The 11,960-nt window shown below is 40.4% G+C and overlaps 1 protein-coding gene across 1 annotated transcript; it reads right to left on the bottom strand.

The window, feature by feature from the left end:
* Positions 1 to 3,490: 3,490 nt before the first annotated feature.
* Positions 3,491 to 4,839, bottom strand: LOC114194792. The gene is made up of 2 exons (XM_028085205.1): positions 3,825 to 4,839; positions 3,491 to 3,729 (listed from the first exon to the last, which is right to left on the bottom strand). Exons 1-2 carry the CDS (start codon positions 4,837 to 4,839, stop codon positions 3,491 to 3,493), a joined length of 1,254 nt encoding a protein of 417 aa, XP_027941006.1.
* Positions 4,840 to 11,960: the final 7,121 nt, after the last annotated feature.

Consider the following 11,960-nt stretch of genomic DNA (forward strand, 5'->3'; position numbering starts at 1 on the left):
TGGGTTGTGGCCCGGAACGTATCCTTGAGTTGTGGCTCGGGATAGGGGTTAAGCACGTGACATTCTATGGGTTGTGGGCCCGGAATGACTTCCCTTGAGTTGTGGCTCGGGATAGCAGATGAACACGAGGAATCTTGAGTTGTAGCTTGGGTTGGCGAGTGTGCTGGTGTGAGTGTGCTGTTTGTGGCTAGTACGATGTGTCCAGATGGATTGCCCTCCTCAGTGGTTGCTGACAAGTTTGGTAGCCCTGGGACGTTGCTTACATGGTTGTGGCCATGAGAAGAACTCAAGCGAGGTTTCCTGATGTACTTATTATGCATGGTGGTGGCCATGTGGAGGGAAGGTAACGTGACTTCCATTAAGTGCATCGGTGCACATGGTGGTGGCCATGTGATGGAAATAAAGTAAGATTCTGTGGGAAGAGAAAAGATACTTGATATGGTTGTGGCCATGCAGTATATTTTGTATGTTTTAAGCACATGGTGGTGGCCATGTGATGGAAATAGAGTAAGATTCTGTGGGAAGAGAAAAGATACTTGATATGGTTGTGGCCATGCAGTATATTTGTATGTTTTAACTGTTAGCTCACTCTATCTGTTTGTGTTTGGTGATGATCGTGTACGCGGTACTCATACATATCTTTATAATCAATAATAAAACAACTGCACATAATTGGCATACATAGGACTCGAACCCAAGTCCTCTCACATAATCAAAGTACTCTCAACCACTTGAGCTGGTACTTTTCCACGTCACATTAAACAATAGTTAATGCCATAAAGGCGATTTCTACTCGCATTTATTAATTAATTAATTATTTAATTAATTAATTTTCACGGGTCTTACAATTCCCCCACCTTTAAAAGTTTTCGTCATCGAAAATAGAACTTACCAGCAAAGAGGTGAGGATAAGACTTCCTCATGAGGTCCTCCATCTCCCAAGTCATCTCTTGAGTTTCCTCGTCCCAAAGAACCTTCACCGTCTTCAACTCCTTACCTCTCAGTTGCCTGACCTGAGTATCCAATATGCGCACTGGTCCAACTAGCATAGTCAGATCCTCGCGTACTTGCACCTCATCTGACTCCAAAACATGATCTAGACTTGCAATGTATTTCCTCAACTCTAAGACGTGAAACACATTATGGAAGTTGGATAGCTGAGGTGGTAAAGTGATTTCATACGCCGCTGCACCTATTCTCCGTGTAATCTAATAAGGCCCTATAAACCTCGGAGTCAACTTCCTTGATTTAAGAACCCTTCCGATACCTATGTTGGCGTCACCCGAAGAAGTACATGGTCTCCTTCATCAAACTTAAGTGGTCGTCTCCTCTTATCTGCATAAGACTTTTGCCTACTCTGAGTTGCTCTCATCCGGTCTTGGATAAACTTGACCTTACTGGTCGTCTGTTGCAGAAATTCAGGACCAAGCACAAAGGTTTCACGATCCTGATACCAGCACAATGGGGTTCTACACCTTCTTCCATACAATGCTTCATAGGGCGCCACACCAATACTGGAATGGTAACTATTATTGTAGGTGAACTCCACCAAAGGTAGCACATCATTCCAGTTTCCCATATGATCCAACACACAAGATCTCAATAAGTCTTCTAGAGATTGGATGGTCCGTTCAGACTGTCCATCTGTCTGAGGATGATACGCTAAACTCATCCTCAACTGTGTTCCTAAGGCCGCCTGCAACGATTGCCAAAACTATGAGGTGAATCTAGGGTCCCGATCTGATACTATACTTTCGGGTACCCCATGCAATCTTACCACCTCTCGCACATACAACTCTGCTAACTTGTCCATCGACCACTTCTAATTCATAGGCAAGAAATGTGCACATTTTGTCAGTCTGTCTACTATCACCCAAACTGAATCATGACCGCGGAAGATGTGTCACAAAATCCATAGAGATATTGTCCCACTTCCACTGAGGCACGTCTAATGGTTGCAGGGTACCTCCCGGCTTTTGATGTTCAATTTTGGCCTTTTGACATACCAAACACTGAGCAACAAAGTCTGTTACGTCTGCCTTCATACCATTCCACCAAAAGGACTCCTTCAAATCCTTATACATCTTAGTCATACCTGGATGTATGCTAAGACGACTTTGGTGACCCTCCTTCAGTATCTGCCTCCTGAAATGAGGCCCTCCTGGTACACACACTCTACCTTTAAATCGTAGAATGTCGTCCTCTCCCATCTAATAATCCTTCCCTTTTTCAGTACCTAACCACCCCACAAACTGTTGTAATTCCAAGTCATGCCCTTGAGCCACACAAATTTCATTCAAAAATTCATTAGTAACTCTTAGCAAGCTACACTGTATCGAGTTTGATCCAAACTGCATCCCCAGGTTCATATCTCGGAGTTTCTCAATCAACTCTAACTCCTTTATCATCATACAAGATATATGCATCTTCTTCCGACTCAAACATCGGCTACAACATTTGCCTTGCCCGGATGGTAGAGCAATTCGAAGTCATAGTCTTTCAAATACTCCATCCACCTACGCTGCCTCATATTCAGCTCCTTTTGGTCAAACAACTACTTCAAACTTTTGTGGTCGCTGAATACTCGAAATTGAGAGCCGTATAAATAATGCCTCCAAGACTTAAGAGCAAACACTATGGCGGCTAGCTCCAAGTCATGAGTCGGGTAATTCTTCTCATGCACCTTCAGTTGACGAGAAGCATATGCCACTGCCCTCTTTTCTTGCATCAATACACACCCCAGACCTTGATATGATGCATCACAGTACACCTCAAACACCTTCTCGGTATCTGGAATCACTAGCACTGGAGCGGTAGTCAAACACTTCTTCATTTCCTCAAAGCACTCTTTACACTGCTCGGTCCAAGAGAACGACTGGTCTTTTCTTGTCAGTTGTGTCAATGGGTTCACCTTCTTTGAGAACCCCTCCACAAACCTCTTGTAGTAACCTGCTAGGCCAAGAAACTTCGCACCTCCGTCACTGTCTTAGGCCTTTCCCAGTTAAGTACCATCTCAATCTTAGCCAGGTCTACTACAATACCCTTAGCTGAGATGACATGTCCAAGAAACTGTACCTCCTCTAGCCAAAACTCACACTTGGACAGCTTCCCATACAACTGGTGGTCTCTGAGTATCTTCAACACTACCTTCAAGTGATCGGCATGTTCCTCTCGTGTCCTCGAGTAAATAAGAATGTCATCAATAAAGACAACAACAAACTTATCCAACCAAGGTCGGAAAATTCTATTCATGTAATCCATGAATACTGCTGGTGCATTCGTCACTCCAAATGGCATCACCACATATTCATAGTGGTCGTATCTTGACCTGAATGTTGTCTTTTGCACATCCTCCAGCCGCACTAGAATTTGGTGGTATCCCGACCTCAATTCGATTTTAGAGAACACCCCTACTCCCTTCAACTGATCTAGCAAGTCGTCGATCCTTGGCAATGGATATTTGTTTTTAATAGTCATCTTATTTAGCTGCCTATAATCCACACATAGTCGTGAGCTCCCATCCTTCTTCTTCACTAACAAGATTGGAGCTCCCCAAGGCGACGCGCTTGGTGAATGAATTGCTTCTCCAGTACTCTTCAATTTGCTTCTTGTGTTCTACAAGCTCAGCCGGTGCCATTCTGTATGGAGCCATAGACACTGGACCTGCACCAGGAATGAGGTCAATGGTGAAGTCAATTTCTCGACCCGGCGGCAACCCTGGCACTTCATCTGGAAACACATGTACATATTCATTAGCCACTGGTATAGATTGGATCACCTCCGCCGCACTTTTCTTCTCTGGCTTGGCCACCACCATAAAACACACAGCCCCGTCTTGTAACGCTTTCGCAGCTTCCGAGATGATATCAATTCCAACCCTTCATGTTCTGGGAATACCAAATTGCGCCGTCCACAATCAATTATGATGTGATTGTTAGACAACCAGTCCATTCCCAATATCACATCCATTCCCTCCAAGGGCAAGCACACCAAGTTCACCTTGTATCTGTGACCTGCCACCACCATTGAACACCCAACATAGACTGAACTGGTAGCTACCTGGCCCAAGGAAGGAGTTGAAACAAGCAACTCACACCCCAAGTCACGTGTCACCAGACTCAATCGTCCCACACAAGCATTAGAGATAAAGGAATGAGATGCGCCAGAATAAAATAAAACTAAGACATCATGCCCCATAAGTAAACAAGGTTGCAATATCCAGTTACCTGACTGAGTCGCCTCAGTAGATGTCATGGCAAAAACTCTCCCAACGGCCCGAGCTCGTTCTGCTGGCGACGCTACTTTTGGTTTCTTCGCACCAAGGCTCTTCTTCTCAGGGCAATTGTTCGCAAAATGACCTAGTTTGTCGCATATGAAGCACTTGTGACGATCACTGGATCCTCCTACCCCGCTGGTCAGCTGTGGACAATTTCTTTTCAAATGGGGTCCTCCATACTGGTAACAAGTAGGACCCTGAGACGTCTGTGGCCGGCTATACGGCTTCTTCATTTGTCGCGCGTCTACGACATTCCTCTGGTGTCTACTCATAACTGGGCCAAGGCCCTTCTCCAGGTGCTCAGCACTCTTGGCCTGTTCCACCAAGATTGGGAATCTTCTCTCTCGCAACGGTGTTACCACCCTCTTCAGCTCATGTCTGAGTCCTCGCTCAAACTTTAAACATCTCCATTCTTCAGTAATGGCTTGCGAGTAATACCTCGCCAGGTGCTCAAACCTGTTCACATATTCTTGCACCGTCATATCTCCCTGCTGCTGTGCAAGGAACTCAGCTTCCTTGTCTTGTTTAGCGATGCCAGGAAAGTATTTCTCCAGGAAACGCATCTTGAAGTTGGTCCAATCGACCTGTTCCTCTCAGGTCCGCATCTGTTGTTGCATCCCCACCCACCAGTACTTAGCATCATCATTCAGAAGGTAGGTGGCAAACAGTAATTTCTGCTCATCCGCACAGTTCATCACTGTGAATATCTTCTCACACTTGCGAAGCCAGGCCTCCGCTTCATTAGTAGATGCTTTGCCAGTGAACTCCGCTGGCTTGTGGCGTAGGAAGTCCTCCATAGTAGGCACCTAATTGGTGCAATAACAGTCCTAGGCTACGCTGCCACCGATGTTTGCATCGCATACACCATCCGATGAATGGCCTCCGCAATGTCATCAGCACCACTATTCCTCCTCCTTCTGTTAGCAGCCATAGCCTGGATACGCCACATTACAATTGTTAAAACCACTTCACTTAGTTAAATAAAACCACTAATATCTTACTTACACACAACTAAATCACACACACAATCAAACGGTAAGCTCACTTCCCAAAAGCCCCAATTTTTTTTTTTAAATATTTTCAAAACATTTGCTCAGATACCAATTGTAACATCCTAAGGAATATTACGAAAATTTCATAAATAAAATCCAAGATAAAATAAAGAACGCATTTAATAAAACCATTTCCCAAAAAAACACGGGAAATTTAAAACTTTAATATCACTATCATAAACCAGGAGTCAATACTCATAAAACTCGAATAAAACTCAATGGCTCCTGAAATGATTACATAATTATCTCACAACTAAAATATATACAAAAATCCCAAGCTAGCCCCCGCTCCGAGTCTATGCATCTCCTGGCCCACCTGTCACATCATCTGCTCCCGGATAACAAGATATCCGATCATCGCCACACACACACAGATAGGGTGAGCTATGCACAATAAAGTATAAACAAATATATGAAATAAACATGTTTCCCAACCCAAAACAACATAAGTACAAAACTCATAATTTCCACATCACCCAACCATGACCTCATAGTCATTCATGAGTCATATGCATGAACTAGGTCTTGGGACTTCCCTGTGCTCCCACGAAACTAACTCATTCGTGGTCCAACCATATGAGCCTATCCCGCTCATAGTCCTGCCCTACAGACTCCTCGTCTGTAGTAAAACATCCAAGTCTCATACTTGGACCCTGGCACGCACGCAATCACCATACTATGGACTCCTCGCCCAATAGTAACCGACAGGAACATCACAGTTCCTTTCCCATCGTGCGCCCGACACATGCAATCACCATACTAAGGACTCCTCGCCCAATAGTAGCCGACGGGAACTCAACCAGTTCCTTGCCCATCATGTGTCCAACCACCGAGCACATCCCAGACCCCTATTGGACTTAGTCCTTCAAGCCCAAATGCCACACCACATGCATAAAATTCCTATACTTAGGATAAAGTAACCAAATCACACCCACAAGCAATTACAACATGTCAAAATCACATAAACTCGCTTAAACCAGGGACACTCGCTAAAACAGTAGCATCAACTAGTCATCTCGCTTAGGCGAGATCTTCCCGCCTGGGCGAGCCACACATTCGCCCAAAACCACTCTAACACCTCGCCTAGACGAGTCTTCAACAAAACACACAAGAACACACTTCAAGAACTCGCTTGGGCGAGCCACTCTCGCCTAGGCGAGAGTGTCAGTCGCTCAAAACTCAAAACATCTCGCCTGGGGGGGATATCGTGCTCAAAACTTCCAAGTTCTCCTCGCGACCTCGCTGAGGCGAGTGCCTCTCGCCTGAGCGAGATACCTTGTCGCTCAACCTTTTTCCTGGTCGACTAGGCGAGAACCACGAACCAGGACCCAATGTGAGACTCTACAACTCTCGCCTAGGCGAGGAGGACCCACTTGGGCGAGACTTGCAGGTTCTCGAGTCTGTTCACGCACTCGAATCACTCCACTTTGCCCAATTCGCACCACTAACAATACCAACACATAATTAACACATTACCAAGCACAAATAATGGGCATAATCATCAGAACAGGTCCTATATCATCCATTCATATTAACCAACTCGAGATTAAATCATATCTACCCATTCCATACCAAAACTCTCCCTCTAATCACCAAAACGCATAGCGAGGCTTTGCACACAATCTCAGCCAATCAGATTCTGAATCCCATCACATACCACACAATTTCCATGACATACAAATTTACCCAATGCATACACCTAAACTAACAGCACGAAAATTAGGATAAGATCCCCTAACCTGAAAATTTGATTGAAATTGGGAAGAAGATTGGTTTTCCTTGGTTTGCCAATGATGTGCCACAGACTTCCTCTCAGTTCAGCCCCTTTACGCACCCAAACCTCCTCTCTCAGCCTAAATTTCGTACTCTCTCTATAATAGTTCACCACACTGTCCCATTCTGCTAGGCTTTTCTTTACCCCTTCACATTCATACCACAACTATTAGTTAGCAAAAATAAAGCTTATTCTTTGCCCACCAAGGTTTGAACCCATGACCTTCCACTCCTAAGGCCAAAGCACAACCACTATACCAAATCACATTGGTGATACACACAAATCCACATAAGTTTACAATACCAATCACATACTCATACATATCTTTAAAATCAATAATAAAACAACTACACATAATTGGCATACATAGGACTCGAACCCAAGTCCTCTCACACAATCAAAGTACTCTCAACTACTTGAGCTAGTACTTTTCCACATCACATTAAACAATAGTTAATGCCATAAAGGCGCTTTCTAATCGCATTTATTAATTAATTAAATATTTAATTAATTAATTTTCATGGGTCTTACACTTCTCATGAGAGTGGTGGTGGTAATAAGGCTCATGGAGTAATCTTGCAACTATGGAAATGTAGCCGTTTTCAAGAATGATGGAAAATAATTTTGGGATTGTATCAAATTTATGAAATTTTGGTTGATTATATTTTGTTTTTGTAATCATTTGGTAATAATAAATATTATGTTATGGCTTTTTCAACAATAGAGTTACAATCCAAATATGGGTTGCAATTACTTCAAATGGTGTTTTGAAGATGTTAGTGATAAATGTGATGCAAATATTGTGAGACAAAGAAAGAAGATTATAAATATAGAGAAAGCTCTCAAAGTTTTTAGAAAAGTGAGTCCAATTATTGGTATGATTGGTTACTTTTATTGGTGTGATTAATGTAATTATAGTGTATGTGTGTTGTTCAAACTTTCGTGAGTTGTGAATGTATTGAGTGAGTAGAGCATATTATCATGTAATGATTTGTTCTTTAAAATACATTTGAATTGTCATTCCAAAACATGGTAAAGTAAACACAATAGTGGATTCCATACATGTGGCCTCCAATTTTGCAATGTTTTATTGTTGTTGGGCTTGTCATATGTTGGTCTACATGGTTGTGGTGGTGGCTAGGTTGGTTGAGAAGTCTAGGATGGATGAGTTATTTGTTGTGATTATTCAGAACATTGGTTGGTGTAGAGGGTTCTTGACCTCCCAATAAGGGATACATTTTTATCCAATAAGTACACTAGTTCAATTATAGCACAACAAAATCATATCTACAAAGATTTAGTTAATAAAACAGTAACTTATAATCAATTTGAATTTGTAAAATCAACCATAAGTCGTCTCTCAACGAATACGGAATTGATTCTTAACAAATTAGTTCTTATAAAACTATAAAAAAGGGTTAGTGAAATAATAAGAGTAATAAAAGAAATAAAATTGGTGAAAGGTAAAAAAATATAAAAACAATGATAAAGAAAATAGATTGATTCCACTACTTTTTCAAAATAGATTCATCATCAGTTATCTAAAGATTATTGCTCAATTAATTATTATTCTATATTTTCAAATTAATAAATTTAAAGTCTTAATTAATTTGTTGGAGTTCTCACTTTTAACCAAAGTACAATCTCCATTACAAGTAAGAACTTTTAGATTATCCACAGTAAATTCAACCAAAGTATAATTTCAATCCAATTTTACTATCCTAATCATGTCTATTATTTTGTCTCTTCACTAAATAAAAAGCTTAATTAATCAAAGTAAAGTCTCGACTAATTTTAGTTAGAGTAAATACTTTTAATCAAAGTAAAGTCTCAATTATTGGTAAAAACCCATTTAATCACATGAAAGTTTTTAAACAAAATCAAAACAAAATCCCAATTAAATTTAAAAACCCTTCAACTCATGTGATTGGCCTGCATATAATTTAAACACTTCGCTAATTAGCTAGCATGTCAAAATCATTACTTTTTACATGATTCAAAGACAAAAGAAATAGATAAATGAAAACCACAAAAATAATAAAAGAACAAAGAAATTATTTCATTCTAACATCAGAATCCACAATGAAATTATAATAAAACCAACCTAAGAAGTTTATCACTCCATGGATTGCAAAAGTAACATAAAATAGAAGAAGTGAGTGGAGAGAGAAACGAAATTAGGCCCTCTAGGGGTTTCTAAATTCCGAAGTTCCGAACTTCCCTTTCTGCCTCCCCTTGGTCTCTTTATATAGTCCTTGAATGGACTTGAATATTATCTTTTTTGTTGCTGAAATCTTTTATTTGTCGATATAATATCTTTCAAATCATTAATAGATTTTATCAATTTCAAAAATATCTAGAAGATATTTTCAGTTGATATGAATTATCTAAAAATATCTAAATAATTATCAACAACTAAACTTAACCAAAATTCCAATTCAGCCCCTACAATCTTGCGATCTAAATTTGTAGAGAAATAACAAAAGATGAATAATTTCATTTCAGCACTCTTTTTGGCCAAACTTTGACTGTTTTACCAGACTTTAGTTAGTTGACCCTTTGATTTTCCAATTAAAGCCTTCCACGTGGCAACCCTTTCTCTCTCTCCCCTAGGGTTTGTTGTTGCATGATGAAGTAGTTGTAATTTGCGTCTTGGTTTGGTCATGGAATATGGACAACTTATGTGAGACCATTCTTGGGTCGGCTCTTGGAAGATCAACTATTGTCCATGCAAACAAATCGACGTTCTGCATGAGCATTAGGCCTATGGTCGTTTCTCCTTCTTCATTCATTGTGGATCCACATTCAAGTTTATTCCTTCTTGTAGAGGGAATTTCTTGGTGTCTCCAACCGATGCTAGTCGGACGTCGTTCCTTATTATGGGATCTAGATCTTCACCTACCATGGTAATATTGCCGTTATGCACACGTTCAATGTTATTGGTTGTGACGGAAGCTATAAGTTATATATGTTGCACTGACTATCTACCTTTTAATCAATGTGAATCATCACAATATCTTCTAATGCTAACGAAAACTTCATTACGATGAGGGGTAGATACCAAGACCCCTAATGTGTGTAGTGAGGGTCTTTCTAGCAAGATTTTGTATGAAGTATGTTCTTCGATGACCAGGTACCTGATATGTATCATCTTGGTCAAACTACCTTCACCAAAGGCGATATGTAAATCTATGTATCACCTTGTACACACCATTTCCCTTGAGACACCGTATATTGGCTCGTCATATTGCACCATCGCTTCTTCTGAAAACTACAACTTCTTATATGTCTTCTAGTAGAAGATGTCTATTGAGTTTCCTTGGTCAATAAGAACTTTTTTGACAACACAGTTCTCGATTTCGATTGTGATCACCATGGGATCATCCTGCTCTGGGTCAACACCTTTGAATTTAGCACTTCCTATCTCAACTCGTACATGGTGGTCAAGGGTTTTATGCTGAGGTTCTTAGTGAAGGGGCCTACTTTTAATGCCACCATCATGTACTGCAGGATAACTTCAGGGTTTAAATTTTTTATCTTCAGTGCTACCTTGCTAAATCTCTCAATGAAGGCTTTCAATGTTTCGCCTTTCTTTTGTCTAATAGGGGGCCTTTAAGGGTTGTAGGGAAGGCCTTGCACATGACTGTCATTGGTCGAGTAGAGGCTCACTTGGGTGACATAGATAGAGATGTGTTAATTAGGATCAGTGCTTCCATCGTATCGGTACATACTGAAGGCTTCCCACTATTTAGGAAGCGGAGTCTCTGTGATGCCATCTATGAAGTGTCTTAGCGCTTTGGACTAGTTGCTATATTAGTGGTTGTGGCCATTGTCTGAGGGGTGGGATTGTACTTGCTTACTTCTTTACTTTCGCGGGGTGTGCCGGTATACAGCGACGCTTTAAGATCGTTTGGACTTTATTTTCCTTTTAACATTGACTACTTCAGTCTCGAGCTTCCTTCTAAGCTTCGAGTTCTCTTAGCACAAAGCGTCCATCTCCTCGACATAGTGATTGCACAGTATGCCTCGATCAAATGTTCTGATATAATTAATTCAATCATTGAGATTCTGGTTTTTGTCACTTTTTGTTGATCATTTATTTTGATTTTTGATTCCAATTTGTTTATTTTTATTTTCAATTTCAATTTGCGTGTTGAGTGTTTGAATTCAATATTTGTACTTCCTACAAGTTTTTTCACTTCATTTAACATATTTGAACGGTTGATTTTCGATTTAGACTTAGAAATCACAAATTTACGATTTGGTAGTTATTCTCGTTACATTCGTTAATTTTGTTAGTTTAAGGATGCTGCTTCATTTTTTTATTTTTACATTCTATGTATTTGTTTGATTTCGTTTAAGTTTCCATGTTTATTTATGTTTTATTCGAACTGATTTGCATAACCAATTCCTGTTTTGATTCATTCCATACTTAAATCAATCATGTTTTGCACATTCATAAAAGTTATTTCATAGCACCTTATGAAGGCTTGACAACACAAGAAGCAATGAAAGCTCTCCTAAGAAGGATCAAAAGAAGCATGACTAGAGGAGAGACTTTTATCCTTCTTCCTTGTCTTTATTTAGTATTTCATTATTTGATTTCCCTAAACTTGGCTTAGTTAGATCAACCTTAGTTGACTTGTTGACCTTAACTAAGGTTGACTAGATTTGACTTGGCTCAAGTCAACATGTTGAATTATTTGTCATGTGATGAGATGGCCACAAATGGAGACAGATTAGGGTAAGATGGCCACAAATGGAGACAAATTAAAGTGTTCCCACATGGCAAAGCATCATTGGACCACATGGAAATGTGATGAGAGAGAAAAGGCATAAAACATAAAGTAACTTGTAC

This window comes from Vigna unguiculata, chromosome 8 (assembly GCF_004118075.2).
Source record: "Vigna unguiculata cultivar IT97K-499-35 chromosome 8, ASM411807v1, whole genome shotgun sequence".
Lineage (NCBI taxonomy): Eukaryota > Viridiplantae > Streptophyta > Magnoliopsida > Fabales > Fabaceae > Vigna > Vigna unguiculata.